At 35.8% G+C, this 20,356-nt stretch overlaps 1 protein-coding gene across 1 annotated transcript in view; it reads left to right on the plus strand.

The window, feature by feature from the left end:
- The window catches only part of CDK13 (cyclin dependent kinase 13), a 90,668-nt gene that overhangs the window by 1,004 nt on the left and 69,308 nt on the right, over positions 1–20,356 (plus strand). Inside the window, 1 exon segment of the mRNA XM_025041944.1 lies at positions 1–1,021. This exon segment is cut by the window's left edge and continues 38 nt beyond it. Coding sequence (XP_024897712.1) covers positions 1–1,021 — 1,021 coding nt within the window.

The raw sequence follows: 20,356 nt of genomic DNA on the forward strand, positions 1-20,356 counted from the left end.
CGGCCGCCGCCGCCGCAGCCGCCGCCGCCGCGGCCTCCTCCTCTTGCTTCAGCCCGGGCCCCCCTTTGGAGGTCAAGCGGCTGGCGAGAGGCAAGAGGCGCCCAGGAGGGCGGCAGAAGCGGCGCCGCGGGCCCCGCGCCGGGCAGGAGGCGGAGAAGCGTCGGGTCTTCTCGCTGCCCCAGCCGCAGCAGGACGGCGGTGGCGGTGCTAGTAGCGGCGGGGGTGTGACCCCGCTGGTGGAATACGAGGATGTGAGCTCCCAGTCCGAGCAGGGGCTGCTGCTGGGGGGGTCCAGCGCGGCAACGGCGGCGACGGCTGCCGGGGGAACGGGGGGCAGCGGCGGGAGGCCGGCCTCCTCCTCCGGCACCCAGCGGCGGGGGGACGGGTCAGGGCGCAGGCCCCGCCGAGACCGCCGCCGCAGCAGCGGCCGCAGCAAGGAACGCCACCGTGAACACCGGCGGCGAGACGGACAGCGCGGCGGCAGCGAGGCCTCCAAGCCCCGCAGCCGCCACAGCCACAGCGGCGAGGAGCGGGCGGAGGCAGCCAAGAGCGGCAGCAGCAGCAGTAGCGGCGGCCGCCGGAAAAGCGCCTCGGCTACATCTAGCAGCAGTAGCAGCCGTAAGGACCGAGACTTGAAGGCTCACCGGAGCCGGACTAAGTCGTCCAAGGAGCCGCCATCGGCCTACAAGGAGCCGCCCAAGGCCTATCGGGAGGACAAGACCGAGCCCAAGGCCTACAGGCGGCGACAGCGGTCCCTGAGCCCCCTAGGAGGTCGGGACGACAGCCCGGTGTCCCACAGGGCCTCGCAGAGCCTGAGGAGCCGCAAGTCCCCCAGTCCGGCGGGAGGTGGCAGCAGCCCCTATTCGCGGCGGCTGCCGCGCTCCCCGAGCCCCTACAGCCGCCGCCGCTCCCCCAGCTACAGCCGCCACAGCTCGTACGAGCGGGGCGGCGACGTGTCTCCCAGTCCCTACAGCAGCAGCAGCTGGCGTCGCTCCCGGAGCCCTTACAGCCCTGTGATCAGGTGAGTTCGCTGTCCCGTGCGTTCGTCTTTGGGCTGGCTAGATCCTCGGAGGCAGGGAAAGTGGTGATTGCTCTCTTAAAAACTATTGAAGTCTAGAAAATCCAACTTCGGACTCGCTTCAAGAACTGAGGGGCGTTTTGGCGCCTATGACACCCTTTAGGGGGTTGAAGGGACAAAGCAACAGTTCCAGCAGAGCTTTTCTCCTTGCTTCTGCAGGGAATATTTCAAAGGAAGAGTTCAAAGTTTTAAACTTGTTGCATTAACATACCAAAAGGTTTCTCAACTGCTCTTTGTTTTTCCAGCACAATTAATTTGGGTAAACATAGACTTTGTATAATTTGTCATAATTTTGAAAGCTCTCTGAAGAGCTTTCATTGTTGGAGACAGACAAAGTAATGGACTACAGTTTAGGGGCTCAATATTATAAAGGAGAATTTGAATCACTTGATATCAGAGTTAGCTATAGATAGCAAATGTGTCGTATGATATAACGATGGGAAAAGCAGTCTTTCTGTAAAATGTATTCTTTCAATATGTGAATAAAGTTTATGTGGAAACTTACAGTTCTAAATTCTGAAGATAAGGAATATAATCCATATTGCGATATTCTAGTGTGGAATAACTTCTTAGGCACTCTTTCAAAATCATAATTTAAAAAAATAGAAAAATAAGGATTGTGGTTTCTGTGTGGGTTTGCGATGATATCTAGTTGCTAATAACATAAATGTATTCTAGTTGGTGTAATCCAGTGTAACCAGTGAATGGTTTAGTACATTCTTACACTATTACACTATTTACTTTTATTCTGTTATTATTTACACTTTAAAGTTAGATTTTTTAAATATTAGGATTTTCGTTCAGAAATCTTTAAAAGGTACAATTTAGGGAGATTGGAGTAAATTTTTTATATAGCCGTTATGCCTTGTTATATATTCTCCAAAAAAAGTGAGCGTTGATACATACTATCTGTTAAGCAAACTGAATTAAGAATAATCTTTGAATATTTTGCATGTTCTTATATTCTTTAAGATGTCTGGAAATTCTAGGCCTTATAGTTTAGGCCATAAACTATACAAAATGATGTCTACATTGAATGTGGTTTTCCTATTGGCTTAGTTTTCAGTAATGCCAAGTGGATGCTAAGTACTTCTAAATATGAGTTTTGTTGAATCTCAGTACAATATATGTATACCTGTAAAATTAGCAGATGTTTTTGAAGTGTTAGACTAGTAAATATTTGTTAAGATGTGTGAGTAGAGATCTAGGTGTGAGTTTATCTTTAAACCAAAACAACTGTATGAAACTTCATTTTTACAGTGTTCAGACACACTAAAAATGATAGCTGATGCTTTAAGCTATCAACACTGAAAAATTATTTCACCAAATTTAACCTTTTTATCTTGTAAGACCTTATATTTTACTTTTAGTTAAGATATTTCGTGTTTACCAAAAGCTTTGCACTTTTTTTCAATTGAATTTGTTTTTGAAAACTAATTAAAGTAAGTTTTAGGAATTTAGATAGTGTTTTTAAGTATATGGTGTAATTTTACGAATGGATTTTGTGTTTATCAGGCTTTTTAGTTATCGATACTTTAGCAAGTTCCTTTATTATCTAATAGGGCTATGCATTTTGTTTATATTATATAGTAGTTGTATGTATGATTAGGGTTATTCATGCTTAGCAGACATTGAGCACGTGTTATATGGCAGATACTGTCCTAGAATTGAGATATAGCAGTGAAGAGAAAGACAAGGTCTTTGCCGTTGTGAATCTTGCGTTCTAGAGGGCCATTAATTACGGAATCTTTTAATGATGTTTTGTTGACCACTAGTATTTCTAAAGGCTTGAATTTGGAATAAGCTTTAGAATATCCTGGCCAACATTCCTGACAGCTGGCCATTTGCTGTGTACCTGAATAAATCTCGAAGTGGAAAGACGTTGTTTTGAATACAGCATGTTAGATGAGATTTGGAAGAGTTGGTTTGCCTAGAGCATTCGCAAGACCCTTGGAGACTCAGTTTCCTAAACTGTAACAGGGAAATACTTGTTGTTTTATTTTTTTAATTTCAAGAATTAAATGAAAATTTGTTTTGTAAAGTACAGAAATAGCATAGACTGTTACAGAAATGTAATGTGGTTGAGATATTGAGTAGCTTGAATTGTTAGAGTTCTGCATATTGAAACAAATCCACCTCTGTGTAACTTATACCTATTGGTTCAAGTTGAACTCTTTGGAATGATACAGAGCAAACTTGTGTGCTACCTCTTTAAATTGTAAAGACAGTTTCCATGTCTTCTTAGTCTTTTCTTGTCTTGGCCAAAAACCTCATTTTTCATGATGTATGATTTTTAGGTTTTTCACATAATATCTACTTTGTCAAATGTCCTCCTTAAAATGTGGGGCCAAGAATTTACAGCTAAAATAGTTGATTAAAAAACTTAAGGTTTTTAACTATAGTAAATGTATTATTACTGTTTAGGAGCAGCTAATTGAACTCGTCCAGATTAATGCAGAAAGTTTTATTTGCTTTTAGAATTTAGTAGTAGTGGTAAGTGGCCCATGTTGTTTAATGAATGAATAGACTGCTGGATTGGGAGCCCTTGAAGGCAACTAACCTTTCTTGTCCACTGTTGTAATCTTAGTGGTCAGTATAGTATCTGGCATTAGTAGATTCTTAATTGTTGAATGGGTAAATGAAGGAGTGATGGAGTTTGCTGCGCATGTGAAATATTATTGTGGGCCTGGGTTACGTAAGTATTTAATATAGACCGTGTGTTACGCTGTAGGAAATGGTAGTGTGATCTTTTTCCAGCCTACATGGAGCTTATATATTAATGAATTGTCTGTGTAGATATTTTTAAAGAAATGTATATACATTCAAAGTACTGGTATTGAAACCATAGTATTGTTATATTTTTTTAGACATTAGTTCCTAGAATCCTCTCCATTTTATTGACATCTACTTTACAACCTCTTTGCCTTCATCCAAATCTTAGGTGCTTTGCTCATGCTTTTTTTCATCAGCCCCTTCTTAAGAAGCTTTACTTTTTCCCCTGTATAACTGGTTTACCATATTTTTTACCTGACTATTGGAGTGTGGGAAGTCTTGTAATTTTGCTGATTGACCCTGTAATAAATTTGAGGGTACACTGAAGAGAGAGGCTGTTGAGGAAAGGGAGTAAATGGAACTGACAGTTGGGTTTTACTGTGTGCCAGACATTGATGAATACTTAAATACATTCACCTACAAAACCCATGTGGTAGTTGGAAACATTCCTATTGATAAATTGAGAAATGGAAACTAAAAATTAAAGTGATTTGTTTCTAGATCAACTTGGATTCAAATGCAGGACTGATTCTAAAGTACATGTTCTCGATATTATGCTGTGTTGAACCTCACCTGGCATATAGGGAAGCTGACCACATGACATAATGATCTGTTTTGCTAAAATTCATCCCCTGTTTGTATATTCATATGTTTTCTGTTTCCTGGCCATCTTTATAGCATTTTTGAGGATTTAAAAAAAGGAATTATTCTAAATATTCTTTCAGTGTGTTTTGTCTTTACTAATTAGCTTTTAGAAATATGAAACTAAAAACATTTCTTAAAGGCATTAATTTCACTTCGTTATTGATGGTCGTTTTGCAGTGGGATATCTTGATTCGAAGTCACTCAAGTCAGATCAGTTACAATTAGTACAATACATTTTTATATATAATTGGTTCTATTCCACCAAGAGGCAGCAGAAGCCTCCATTATGGAAAAATATCAAGACCCCGAAAATCTAAACATGGGTGGACCCTCGATGTAAATAAGTGAATTTGTTAATATTCACTTGTGTGTGATATGGGGTATCTCTGTCATGGATTATTTAGTGTTTTGTCTGTGTAAAATGAAAGTATTCCAGAATTAAAAAAGCTCCTAACACTCGTAAAATACTACTCATTTGTTATGTACTTAATAGAAATAAATCATAAATATTCTTGGATGAATGAAATTCTTAAAATGCTTTTAAAAAGTGTCAGAAATATAGGATACTAGAATAAGTGCAGAAACAGAAGTGATGGAAATTTAGGTGAACTGTTTTAAGTCTCCAAACCTGTAATAACTCCTTTTATTGAGTTGGCCTTGTATTTTACTCCTTCTCAGACTAAACCTTACCTGACATTTACATCTACTCAGTCCTTATCACATTTTTGTTCTAATACTGATCTCATTTCCATTTCTAGCACCTTTGTTCAGACCCTCATTTTTTATCACACTTCTTGTTAGTATTTTTTCTTCAATGTTCATCCATTCTTTTCTTCCTAGTACATTCTAGGAAGAAAACATCAGGAGAGTTTTCTTAAGATCTTGGTCATACTGTGTCACTTCCTTTATATAGAATTAAGTCCAAACTTCCTAATGCATCATCAGGTAATGCCTTTTATGATCTGGCCCCATTCTATCAGAATTCTGTTTTTAGAGGCACTTTTATTTCTCTATATTTTACTCTTGCTGTTCTATTAGCTTGAAATTTCTTTTTTTCCTCTTCTCTGCCTCTAGCTTTGCATTCAATACCCAGCTCAAATTCTACTCTCATGAGACCTTTCTCCATTCATTTAGAAAAAGTTCATGTCTTATATTCCTACAGCACTTTGCTTTATCTTTGTTACAGAGCTTTTTGAAACACTATTTAATATTCTAATTATTTGACTGGCTATATTTTTGTTATCTCTACTAGATTTTAAGGTCTTCCAGGACAAATTCCAAAGTGTATTAGTGGTTGAATTAATTGAAATAGCATTTTATCTTACAGATTAATGCAAATCAGCTTTTGCACGGATACCAGTTATGTCTCTAAATGTACTTGCCATTTTGGTTCGCGTATACTCTAGGATGGGGAAAGTAATTGTTTTGATTTATAAGGAGAGAATTTAAGAACCCTCTCTAGCTTCTATTTTTTTGGAATGAGTCGAGGATGCTGGGAGTCACTTTTAGTGCGAATTGAATACATTCAGACCTAGTGTCTATATTTGTACTTTGTTGTACTGCTCAAGATAAATGACCTTTTTTGTGTGTGAAAATTTTCTGAGTAGACTGTATGTCAAGCTTTCATTTTCTAACTCTGAAAAATTGTAGCTATTTCTGAAAAACCAGTTAATTAATGTTGCTTAATTTTCATAATTAAAATCATTTGGATATTTTTTCTTATTGTCTACTTTTTCTGAGTATTAGTTAAGTTTTTGGTACTTTGTTTTTAGTTGGCTTTTTTCATATGTAGATATTTCTAAGCTTTAAAATGGGTATTGGTAGCAAAAATACCAAGCTAGAATCAGAAGTATAACTTCTTTGCAGTGATTTTTATTCCTTGAATTTCTAAATTGTGGGAGAATCTAATGTTCTTACTATATTTGAAAAAAAATGAATGTATATTAGAGGATAAAATTTAGGTTAAAAACTGGAATTTATATAAAATGGAAATGAGAAGGATAGTGAGAGGAACTGAAACTGAAAATAGTTAATGGGCTTCATACCTCCCCACTTTTCCGATTCTTCAGTTTCAGTTGCATAGGGGCACTTTCACTGAGATATTTTATTAATGCTCCAAACTTAATTTATCTAACATTATTTTGCCTCTCTTGGAGTTACTTTTTTTTTTTTTGCAGATACTGCTCTTTATTATTTTTTACCTGTTTTATAAAGATAAGAGAGGTTCATGGCAGAAATTTTCAATTAGTATAGAAAAGTGTGAGGTTAAATAAAGTCCCCCTGAATCCAATCACTTGAGATAATAATCACTCTTGACATTTTGATGAACATTCTTCGTGTCTTTTCTATGTATGTATGCATAGGGATATAAGATTTTACATAAATGAGAACATGCTACAATGCTGTTTTGCACCCTATACGCCATAGTATATTCTTTTTATTGGCTTCTAGTGTTCTGTTGTATGGATGTGCCATAAATTGTTTGGCCAGGTTCATTTTGCTAGACTCTTAGTTGTTTTTTCTTTTTCTTTTTTTTTTTTTTTTTTTTTTTTGGTGGGTATGTTTCTATTGCAAATTTTTTTCTGTGCATTTGTCCCATAATACCTTCTAGATTGGATTTTCCAGAGGTAAAATTGTTAGGCCAAAAATGATACACACATTTATAGTTTTGATATACTGTTATACTGCACCTTCAATAGGTGTTTACTAATTTGTATTTTCCAACAGTGTGGAAGTACCCATTTCCTCAGTCCTACCAATTGAAAACATAGAGTTGTCAATTATCCCATTATTTTCATTTGCTTTTCTTTAATTTCTAATAAGGCTGAATTTGTTTTCATCTATTTATGTTCTAGTTTCTTGATTCATTTTTGTTTTCTTGTTACTTTATGAGCCTTTTTTGTATTAGAGGTATTAACTGTCTTTTTTTTGTGTGGCATTAGCAAGTATCTTTCATGACTTTGACTTTTGTCTTTTAACCTTGTTTTAAGAAGTTTTTGATTTATGCATGTGTATGTGTGTTTTAAGTGGTAGTATTTCTCTCAGGAACCTAGTACCCAAATTTTAGTAATACTTATCTTGTCTCCCTCTCACTTCTAACAAATTGCTTGTTCTGTTGGTCTTTTGACAGTGGCATTTAGTCCATCTTATTAGTTCGAACTTCCTTAGTTTATGGACTTATCGTTGGGTCTGCTTGTTTTTGGGTCTTTACTCTTAGGGCCCCTCCTGTTTTCTGCATTTGAATTAATCTTAAAATACTATTTTCTGTCATTTCTGTGAAACATATTTACAGAATCAAATTCTTGAACTGGGCATTTAAGATTCCCCACCTTAGACTTACCTAAACTACCCTTATTCCTTACTATATATGCTGATCACAATACAAACTGCATTCCTTAGTATTTTTCCTTCCTTCCTTTCATCCCTCCTTTGGAGGAGGAGGAGGAGATAAAAGTTCACTTGATGTGGGTGAACAGAAATTTTCCCCCCTGCCCCTTATCATATGCCACAGTCATCTTATATATCCGTCTAGTGTTTCTTTATGTAAATACAAGTAAATATGAATATGTTATTTTCCTCCTTATTTTATACAAAAGACAGCCTGTTATATAACCTGTTCTGTAACTTGCTTTTTTTCCTTGACATTTATGTCCTGGGGATCTTTTCATGTTGGTACAGGGAGAGCTTCCTCATTCTTTATCAGAGCTGCATAGTATTCTATTGTGTGGATGGCTGCCTCATAGTTAATTGAACCAGTTCCTTACAAATGGACATTTCAGTTGTTTCTAGTATATGCTGTTACAAGCAACGCCTCAGTGAACAAATTTTTAAACGGTGGCACAACACTGCATATCCTACTTAAAATGATGTTATTCTTCATTTTTAGAATGCTGGTTGGTTTTATTCGTTGGTAAATTCTCAGTTACATTAATGAGACGTTGATGATGGGACTGATGTCCCTTCATAATTTAAGAATCACTAGTATGAATGCCCATGGAGGCCTCCTGCTCTATCTCATGTTTACTTTACTAATAAAACCTTTGGAAATTTTTATAATGAAACCTACTTAAGACCCTTTGCTCAATAAATCTAAGCCACTGATCACAGCAATTACTGCCATGGCAGCTGAAGAGCAATTTAACAAGATAATGGTGAAAAGATAAATTACACCTCAGATCCTTCTTTTTGTTTTTTAATTTCATCTCCCACCCCTTTCCCCTTTTGCAACCATTGGCTTGTTCTCCATATCTATGGGTCTGGACTTCTTACTTTATTAAAAACATGGAATTGTAAGCCCTCTGTACTTTAGTTTATGACATTCCCTCAGTTGGCCAATCCTATTGCCCAGTCTTCCAACTATAGTTTAGGTGTCATTTTATCTGTGATATCTTCATTAATCGCATCCAGAGTGATTTCTTTTAATTCGTTTAGCACAGAGATTTCTTTTATGAATGCTTAACTACATCCAGGATTGTATTATAGTTGCCTTTCTCCCCTCTTCTTAGCTATAAAGGACATGTTTTAGTCATTCATGTTTTTTAAAAATACAAATCAGTTTTATTGAGGTATAATTTGCATACAATATAATTTACCTATTTTTATTGTACAGTTGGATGGATTTTGACAAATAGGTACACTTGTGTAATCATCACCATAATCATAATAAAGAACATTTCCGTCATCCCCCAAAATTCTCTTTATCCCTTTGCAGCCCACCTCCTACTCCTACCTGTGGTCCTTGGCAATCAATGATCTGCTTTCTGTGACATTACTTTTACCTTTCTTGCATGTTCTATAAATGGAATTATATAGTATGTAGTCTTAGATGTCTGCCTTCACTTAGCATGTTCCAGTGATTTTTTTCCTTTCTGTTGCTGAGTAATATTCTGTTTATGGGTATACCATTAAATTGCTTATCCATTTACCCAGTTGAAGAACATTTGAGTTTTAAGTTTTTGTTTATTGTGAACATTTGAGTCTTTTGTTTTTATTACTTGAGCATTACAGTTGCCTCATATTCTCACAAGTTTTCGTCAGTCTTTCATTTAGCTGTTCCTAGTGGATGTGTAGTGGCATATCATTGTGGTTTTATTTGCAATTACCTAATGACTAATAATGCCAAGTATCTTTCCATATACTTATTTGCTCTTCATATCTTTTGTGAAGTGTCTTAAAATGTTTTGTCCATATTATTTATGAATTAGATTATCTTATTAAGTTATAAGAATTCTGTACATATTCTTATACAAGCTCCTCGTCAGATCCATGTTTTGCGAATGTTTTTTCCCAGTCTGCGGCTTGCCTTTCCTTAACAATAATTTTCAAGAGAAGTTTTACATTTTGATGAAATCCAATTTAGCAATTCCTTTCTTTTATGCTTTGTGCTTATTGTGCCCCTCCCTCCCCCGCCAAAAAAAAAAAAAAAAGGAAAATTTGCGTAACTCATGGTCATGAAGATTTAAAATACACATCTTCTATTTATCACAGCCTACGTTCATGTATAGTAACATTACAGGAGTATACTTCCATTTTCTTCCTCTTGTATTTTGAGCTATTCTTGTCATGTCTTATTTCATACATATGTATAGACATGAAATTTAAGAATGGGAAAAGTCAGTTATGTCCACTTTAACATATACCTTTTCAAACACTTTCTCATCTCTTTGTGTAGATTGAAGCTTTGATGTAGTGTTTTCCTCTGGCCAAAGGAGTGGCTTTGAACATTTCTTATAAAGCAACTCTGTTGTTTGGTTTGAAAGATATTTTTGCTGGGTATGGAATTCCACATGGACTATTTTTAACCCCTCAGTACTTTGACTTATTCCACTTCTGAATTGTGTAGTATGACAAGAATTTCTATAATAGTTTGTTTTTGCTTTAGCCATTGGATTGTGAGTCCCACAAGGTTCTTTTTAAATTTTAGTATCTCTTAAGTACTGACTGCAGCATATGATAGGTGCCCAACAAATGATATTAAAGTGATTTGGATAGGAAAATATCCAGAACCTCAGAATTTAAATAAAGTCCTGTTGCTATTAACTGGGTCTAATATTGGCCTATGAATAAATTCATAATGACTAGAGCTAGACTAATCAAAAGTATCTGCCTTTGGATAAATCAAGTATCAAACTCTCTCTCTACTCCTCACCATCTTTTTCTCTCTTCAGTGAAATGTGAACAGAGAATTTATGCTCAGTGAACTAAAACTTGTTTGCCTGAGCCAATTTGCAAAAAGTCAGCCATGTGTCTTATTTTTTTAACTTTTTGTGTTGCGTAAGGAACATAAAGGAAAGGAAGTATACTTTTAGAACAAACAGAACATGTTTCAGTTTTATGTTTATTTTTTCTAGTTTCAAAAATAACATCTTTTTTGAGATATAATTCACACATACCATACAATTTACTCTAATTTTAAATGGTACAATCGGTAGCCTTTAGTATAGTCATAGAGTTGTGCAACCATCACCACTAATTTTAGAATATTTTAATCACCCTAAAAAGAAACTCTGCCTATTAGTAGTCACTCCCCATTCCCACCTCTCCCAGCCCCTAGCAACCACCAATGTACTTCTGTCTCCATGGATTTGCCTATTCTGGACATTTTATATAAGTGGAATCATACAATTCATGGTCTTTTCATGTAAGTGTAATGTTTTTAAGATTCAGCTGTGTTGTAGTATGTATCAGTACTTCATTCCATTTTATGACAAAATATTTTTCTGTTATATATGAATGTCACATCTTATCATCAGTTAATGGACGTTTGGGCTGTTTCCACATTTTGGCTGTTAAGTATACTTCTGTGAACATTTATGTACAGACTTTTCAAAGAGTTATGTTTTTATTTCTCTGGGGTATATACCTAAGAGTGGAATTCTTGGGTTGTATGGTAATTTTATGTTTAATGTTTTAAGGATCTGCCAAACTATTTTACAAAGTGGTTGCATCATTTTTATATTCTGACCAGCAATATATGAGGATTCCAATTTCTCCACATCCTTGGAAATAGTTGTCTTTTTGATTATTGCCATCCTGTTGTTTAAAATGGTATCTTATTATAACTAATGATGTTGAACGTCTTTTCATGTGTTTATTGGCCATTCGTATGTCATTTTTTGGGAAACATTTATTAGAATCTTTTACACATTTTAAAATCCACTTGTCTTGTTGAATGTTAAGAATTCTTAATATAACCTGAGTATAAGTCCTTTAATATGATTTGGAACATTTCTCCTCCTAGAGAGAGGAATTCTTGTGTACAGGAGTCAGTTTTAATTAAATACAAAGAAATGGAATCTTCCCTAAGTAATTTGTTCATAACCATTTCAGCCGTTTTAACGGTGTATCTTTGGACAAGTCACATAGCTTCTGAGTCATTGTCTATGGATTCAAAACAAGAAGGAAAAAAGAAGTCCTAGGGTGAGATGTCAACAAAACAACCAAAAGACTACTGTCCAGTGGGCAGATCTTGCGCCTTGGTGTAGCTGGGTAGATACCAAGTATAAAGGAAAAAGCAAAGGTCTTAGAAAACTTGAAACCTAAGTACTGTGAATAGGGAGCAGTAAAATAAATTATGGTACAGATACATGATTTGCAAATATTTTCTCCCTGTATCCCTTTGTTAATGTTTATTGTAGCACAAACATTTTTAATTTTGAGAAAGTCTAGTTTATTTTTTTGTTGTTGCTTATGCTTTGATGTCATATCTAAGAAGGCTTTGCCTAACTGAAGATCACAAAGATTTCTATATTCTAAGAGTTTTACAAGTTTTACCTCTTACTCTTGGTCTTTGATCTTTTTTCGTTAATTTTTGTGTATGGTGAGAGAAAGAGGTTTGGCTTCATTCTCTTTCATGTGGATATCCAGTTGTCATAGTTGTTATAAAGATTATTCTTTCTCCATTGAATTGTATTTGCATTCATGTTGAAAATCCACTGACCATACATGTGAAGGTTTATTTCTGGACTCTCAATTCTATTTCATTGATTTACATGTTTGTCCTTATACCAATACCACACAGTCCTAATTTTGCAGTAATGTTTGAAACAGGAAGTGTGAGTCCTTCAACTTTGTTCTTTTAGATTGCTTTGACTTTGTTTTTTTGGGGGGCGGCGGGGAGAGGGGATTGCATTTCCACCTGAATTTTAGAATCAGCTTGCCATTTTGTTCAGAAAAGGTAGCTGGGACTTTCATAGAGATTGCACTGAATCTATAGGTCAGTTTGGGAGTATTGCCATCTTAATAATGTTAAGTCCTCTACTACATGAACATGAAATATCTTTCCATTTATTTAGATTTTCCTTAATACTTTCAGTGGTGTTTCGTGGTTTTCAGGGTACAATCCTTGAACATCTTTTGTTAAATTTATTCCTAGGTATTCTTTGTATGGCTCTTGGAATAGGAGTTTTTTTGTTTTTTTTTTTCGTAATTTTATTTTGATTGTTCATTGCTAGTGTACAAAACTGCAATAGATTTTTCTATATTGATCATTTTCCCCCACATCCTGTTGACTTGTTTCTTAGTTCTAATAGTTTTTTAGTGGATTCCTTACGATTTTCTATATGCAAGATTATGTCATATGCTAGAGATAATTTTACCTTTTTTTTTTCCTCAGTCTGGGTTCCTCTTATTTCTTTCTCTTGCCTAATTGAAGTGGCTAGAATCTCAAGTACAATGTTGATTAGAAGTAGTGAGATTGGGCTTGTCTTGTCTTGTCCTTGATCATATAGGGAAAGTATTTAGTCTTTTTCCACAGTGATGTTAGCTGTTAATTTTTCCTAAAATTTTTGATTAAAGTTGTTTCTTTCAGAGTATAATTTTTGATGCCAAAAAAAAAATTCTATATGCTTTGGTCGATCCTTAAACACAAGCTTATGTAATTATCCATTATTGTCTTAGGGGCTAAGAAAAGAATAAATCTCATATTTGTTATGAAAAATACATTCATTAATGTTAACAGTATTTAATGTAATTAGTGTTACTTTTAAAACACTCATGATTTTCTAGATTTAATTCTTTGAAGTTAAGCAGTAGGTGTAGTAGAGTAGGAATAAATCTGTACAGCCTTTTTCATTTTTATTAATGAATGTGATGGTGTTTTTTCAAACTGTACACTTTGGTTTGTAATAATTTCCAGTGGTGTTCATCTTTAAACTTTTCTGTATTTTTCAGTTTTCTATAATAAAATTATTTTACTTCTTTTAACCTGTACTCTTTTTTAAAACTTACATATGAAATGCTTAAACAGTACAGAGGAGAGGCATGCAGAACAGTATGTGAAAGAAACCCTTTATGTCTTTTTCATTCCCATTCCCTTCTAAATATATAATCATGTAAATAGATTGGTGTACATCCTTTTTCTGTGTATATACATACATAAAAACATATGTGCTAATATACCTTAGTTATGTTATGCCATAAATGTTGTTACTTACATGCTTTTCTTTTTAGCAGTATGATTTGAAGATCTTTCCAAATGGCTGCTACATAAAATTCCATAATGAAATTTATCAAGCTTCATTTAACCATTAATTATTGGGCACTAAGCTATTTTTCCTATATTACAAGCAACTCTTTAAAAGATATTGTGTAATAATATTATGACACAAATGGAAATGCTCTTATAAGTGGAATTGCAAATGAAAAGCATTTGATAAAAATACTACCAAATTGCTTTTTAAAAAGGCTTAGTAATTTTATATTTCCTCTCGTAAGTTATGTATTAGCATTTCTCTGCATTCACATGAATACTTAATATTTTCAAAATTCTATTTTGGCCATTCTGGTGGATGCAGATGTATTACCATTACTTTATTTTGCCTTTTCTGGTTATCAGAGAGTAGAGAGCATTTTAATTTTTTTATTGGCAATTTGTATTTCTTCTATGACTGTATTATTTTTCTAATCATGAAGACCCTGTAGTTATTAAAAATAAGGAATGTTTTACAGTAGAAAAATTAGTTTTGCTCATTAAATCTCTATTGGATAATAGATGTAAAATGTTTGGTTGTTAATAAAAAAAATAAATTCATCTCAGTGTTTATATGAAGAAGCTAATTGACTAAATGTACTTGTCTCCTGACATTTTAGTTTAGGTAAAATTTTATCAATGGATCTATGACTATTAGTTAACTAGCTGGATATCAGTTACGCAAAGCATTCTGCTAGTATTCGCAGGCATTCAGAGAAGTAGATAACCTGTTGTTTCCTCATTTATTTATCAAATCAATAAATATCTTTTGATCCTTTATTGCATGACAGAAACAGTTTTAGGCACTGGGAATATAGTGATAAATAAGACACTGATGGAGGAGAGAGGAGTATATATGTGCTAATTTATCTTTCTGGTAAGGGGAAGTCTCACTGTGGAGTTGATAAATGGAGACCCGAATGATGAGAAAACTAGCCATGTAATGATCTAAGTATCTCAAGAGAAAGCAATATGTGCTAAGATATCAAATCAGGAAGAAGTGTGACCTTTCGAAGAATCAGAAAAGAGTTTAGTATGATTGGAGCCTAGTGAGTGAAGGAGGCTGTAATAAAGGTGAGAGGCAGTTTGAGTCTTGTGGATCACAATAAAGTTTTTTACTTTTATTCTAAATGCAGTGAGAAGCAATGGGAGAGTTTTAGGCAAAGGCATAACATAGTCAAATTTATGTTTTTAAAAGACAGATATAAAATACAAGTATGTAACAGGTGTTATGTGATTTCAGCAAATGGGGAGGTTGCAGAGGAACTTTAGCTTGATCCATGAAGATAAGAATTAAATAAATGGAAGGGAAGGATATAATATGATGTGTTACGATAAATAATGGCTGTCTTTAAATTGGGAGGCTTGGTCTTAAGTAATGACTCTGTCTCTTCATAGCTCCTGGCCTCTAAGTAAATTTCTTAACCTTTTTTATTTTAGTTCTCTCTAAAATCTTTCTCTACCGTGCTTGCTATGAAGAGCAAGTCAAATGAAAAATGCCTGTAAAGTGTTTTGTAAACTGTAAGGTTCAAAGTGATATGTTTGTTTATTCAATAAAAGACTGTTATGGCATTATGCGATGGGCCGTGGAATGATGAAAAATTAATTAGACCTGGTTCTCGCTTCTCAAAGAGGATGTCGATATATATATAGTCTACTAGACAATGTGGTAAGTAAAAATACAAAGTTAAGAGTAATAAAGATCATAAGTTCATAAGTAAGAAGAATGCAGATAAAGTGCTGTGGGGATTCAAAGAAAGGAAAGCTTGCTTCTTTCTTGGCCTTGGTGGTAAGGCTTTATGAACAAGGAAGGACTCTTGAACTAGTCCTTGAAAGATGCATAGGACTTCAGTAGAAATGGAGGGAAGAGAATTTCTCAATAGGTGAATCTGTGGGAATAAAAGCATGGAAGGAAACATTAGGCAAATTCAGAACTTGATAAAGAAATTAGGTTGTGGCCACACAAATCATGCAGCACCTTAATACTAGGCTGTGAAGGTAGATTACATTCAATGGGAATTTCATCAACAGTGTACTTAATTTTGCTGATGTTTATTGAGCATCTGCCATTTCTGTGTTTCTGCTAGCCAGGGCTATGAAGATTACAGTGATCTCAGTTTAGTTGGGGAAGACAGGTTAATTATTATTCTAATGAGATGATCAAAGGGCGGTAGGATTAAAGTGTGGTAGGATCATAGGACAAGGAACATTTCCAGCTGCCCAGCTTAATAAAGGAAGGCTGTGTAGAGGTGTGGTAGACCTGGTGTTTGATATGAAATATTCCTTTGCTTAGCTGATAAAAGAGGTGAAGAGAGGAATGTAGAGAAACACTCTAGGCCTAGCACTTTATGTGTTTCGGGATGGCTAGACAAGGTCTTTGTATGCAGTGCAAGGCGGTGAGGTTTTGGTGGAGGGGTAACTATTGAAAGATTCAGGTGGTAGTACGGAGAGTAAATTGGAAAAGGTAGAGACTAGACATGGGGAAGCTGGTAAATGGCCATTTTGGAAATGGTGTTTTATGGTATTTGGTCTCTATACCATTTGGGCCAAGTGAGATGATGATGTAGGACCTAATGTGAGATGTAGCTATGGGGATAACATTCTGGAAAATGGAGAAGATGCTCAAATGTAGAATTGCCAAGACTTGGAGATCAATTGGATATGGAAGAAGGGAGGAAAGGGACTCATGGACTATGGAATTACTTCTGGATTTCTGCTATTTCAGTGGATGCTGTTGCCTGAGAATAAGGTATATTTAAGGAGAAAGGGGATGGGTTTGAAGAGGAAGCTTAATAGTTTTAGCTGATTGTGTTGAAGGTGCATGAAGGATAGTTGGGAGTAGGTAGGATTTCTGGGGGTGTATTCATTGTTTAGGTGATAATTTAAGTCATAAGCATAAATTAAATTATTGTGGGTGAATGAGTATAGTAGAGAAGAGGAACCTTAAGGAGCGCTTAGAGCCAGCCATAGAAGTAAGAAAATAATCAGGAGGAAAAAAAGTAGTGGAAGTGCTTAGAAAGTGTTATTAAGGGTGTAGTCAACATTGTCATTGCAGATACTGATATTTTTCTTTCTTCCTTTCTCCCTCTTCCTCCCAAGAAAAGGTAGGTAGGCCATTGGTCACCTTAGTAATTACCGTGAGGATACGAGCTAGAATTTGGCTGTAATTGGAAGGAGAGGTAAAAATACAGTAGCAGGGTACCATTATTTGCTTTTTTTTTTTCCCAGGTCTGGTTTTATAGATTTGGGTTACTTATTTCTTGAGGGGAAATAGCAAATGGACAGCAAAGAGTTGAAGTCACAAGTAATAGTGTTGCAGTAGAGGAGTCTCCTAGCGTATTGCATCTCAAACTTTAATGGGGATCTTGTTTGATGCAGATTCTGAATTAGAAGGTCTGGGTTGAATCCTGAGGTACAGCATTTCTTGCAAACTCTCAGCTGCTGCTGCTGCTGCTGGTCTGTGTGCCACAGTCTGTGAAGTAAGGATCTAGAGAGTATGGGATTTACAGCATTATCGAGCAGCGGTCTTTAACCTTTTTGGCATCAGACACTGGTGCTCCTATGAGAATCTAATGTCTGATGATCTGAGATGGAGCTGAGGTGGTGATGTTAGTGCTGGGGAGTGGCTGCAAATACAGATGCAGCTTTGCTCAATCTCCTGCTGCTCACCTTCTGCTGTTCAGCACAGTTCCTAACAGGCCACGGATTGGTACAGGTCTGTGGCCTGGAAGTTGAAGTCCCCTGTTATAGAGGACTTAGCCTCGGATGGAAAGAGAAACACCTGTATTCAGGTGGAATGTAAGTTGGATGGAGATACAGATTAAGTTTGCAGGCAGGAGACGTACCTGATAATCTTGTTTTGTTTTTTGTTTTTTCCCCTGCAAAATGGAAACGTAAGGTAGTGTTAAGAGAGACTTTGGAAACGATGTTATGAGCTTGAAGATATTTGTGAAGATTTGGAATAGCTACTAAAAAGAGAAGAAAAGTGAGTGAATTTGAGACATGTAATAACCACTGAACAGTGAGGATGAGTTTATTTGTGGTGTCTAGAAATAGTTGAAGCAGGGAGAGATTAGATATGAAAAGATCAGTCATTTTTAAGATGATAAGGTAGCCTAGAGGAGAGGTAATGAAGTCTGAAATAGAACAGTGTTTTTGAGAATAGAAGACGAGGGTGTGCTAGGCTGAATAATGGCCCCCTTCAAAGATGTTCATGTGAACTGGTGAATATATTACCTCACATAGCAAAAGGGACTTTGTAGATGCAATTAAAATAGGGATCTTGAGATGAAGAGATGATCCTGGATGGATATTATGTAATCACAGGGTCATTATAGAAGGTAGCAGGAGGTTTGGAGTCAGAAAAGGCCATGTGATTATAAAAGCAGAGGAAGAGAAGAAATGTGATGATAGAAGCAGAAGTTGGATTGATTAGAGACCATGAGTCAAGGAATGGACAGCCTTTAGAAATTGGAGAAGGCAAGGAAACAAATTTTCCTAAGAGACTGTAGAAGGACTAAAGCCCTAATGATATGTTTATTTTAGCCCACTGAGACTGATTTTGGACTTCTGATCTCCAAATCTGTAGATAATAAACTTGTGTTAAACCACTAAATCTTTTGTAATTAAAATTTTTTTTTTTTTTACAGCAGCAATAGGAAACATGCAGAGAAGTATGGGTGTAAGGGACTGTAGAACTAAAATCAGTAAAATTAGACAATTGATAGGATGTGGTAGGGGCACAAGGAAACTGGGAATATTTCTAGTCTAGGTAAATGGGTGGAGGAGAGTGGTGGAATTAAAAATAGAGAACGGCAAGGAGCAGATGTTAGAGGAGAGTGTTCACTTTGCATGTAAGTATGGATTAGTATGGGTGAAGATTTGAAACAGGAGATGAATTTAAGAGGCTGCCATAGTACTATTATAGTTAATAGAGCTGTTAAATTCTAATACATGGTATACCATTTTGATCACTATAGCTTTGTAATATAGTTTGAAATAGGAAGTGTGTTGTCTTCAGCGCTGTTTTTTTCTCAAGATTGCTTTGACTATTCTTGGTCTTTTGTTCCATATGAATTTTAGGATTTTTTTTTTTCTATTTCTGTGAAAAATGCCATTGGAATTTTCATAGGGATTGCACTAAATCTGTATATCACTTTGACTAGTATGGACCTTTTTAACAATATTCTTCTAGTCCATGAGCATGGGGTATCTTTCCATTTATATATCTTCAGTTCCTTTTACCTCCTTGGTTAAATTTATTCCTAAGCATTTTATTCTTTTTGGTGTTGAAAATGGGGTTGTTAATTCCTCTTTCCAATAATTCATTGTTGGTGTATAAAAATACAACTGATTTATGTTAATTTTGTATCCTGCAACATTACTGAATTTATTTGTTCTAACAGCTTTTTGGTGAAGTCTTTAAGGGTTTTCTATCTGTTAGGAGCATGTCATCTGCAAACTGAGAAAAGTTTACTACCTCCTTTCTGATTTTAATGCCTTTTATTTATTTTTCTTGCCTAATTTTCTGGCTAGGACTTCTAATACCGTGTTGATAGTTGGGATTCATTGTCTTGTTCCTGACCTTAGAGGAAAAGCTTGCAGCTTTTCATCGTTGAATATGATGTTAGCTGCGTGCTTGTCTTATATGGCTTTTATTATGTTGAGACATGTTCTTTCTATACCCAGTTTGTTTAGTTTTTATCATGGATGGATGTTGAATTTTGTCTTCTTTTTTTTTTTTGGAATCTATTGAGATGATCATAGGATTTTTATCCTTCATTTTGTTAGTGTGGTGTATCACATTGCATGTATTGAACTATTCTTGCATGGGAAGCATTTTTATACCTTCGTTGGTGGGGGATTGTCAACCTTTTTTTTTTTGAAATAGATATAGCTACTATTAGCATGTGAAATAAGCAGGGTAGGAAAATTAGGCTAAAAAATACTGCGAATAGTGGCTACTGTATTGGATATCATATGTGTAGAACATTTCTATCATTCCAGAAAGTTCTGTTGGGTAGCACTGTTCTGTATTATTTTATATAGTGAGATTGGATATTATTTTAGTAAAGTTTTTAAGAATCAGTGTTTGCTAATTAGGCACAATTTCATAAGACCTGGACTTTTGGAGAGATTGTATGATATATAGTCAGGTGGACAGTACACCATATTCTCTTGCTGAGGAACACTGACCTAATTAACAATGAGCATTAATCTGTTGGGTTTCAAGATACTGAATTTTTATCCTGGTTTTACATTGCGTTGTATGAATTTGGGAAAGTTTGTTAGAAACATAAAAGCATCTTTTAACTTCTTAAAGGGATCCTATAACTTCTTAAACATTAAAAATGAACAAGAAACAGCTAATGTGTATTCACTGCAGAGTATAC

The sequence above is a fragment of the Pteropus alecto genome, unplaced genomic scaffold (assembly GCF_000325575.1).
Source record: "Pteropus alecto unplaced genomic scaffold, ASM32557v1 scaffold109, whole genome shotgun sequence".
NCBI classification, from domain to species: domain Eukaryota; kingdom Metazoa; phylum Chordata; class Mammalia; order Chiroptera; family Pteropodidae; genus Pteropus; species Pteropus alecto.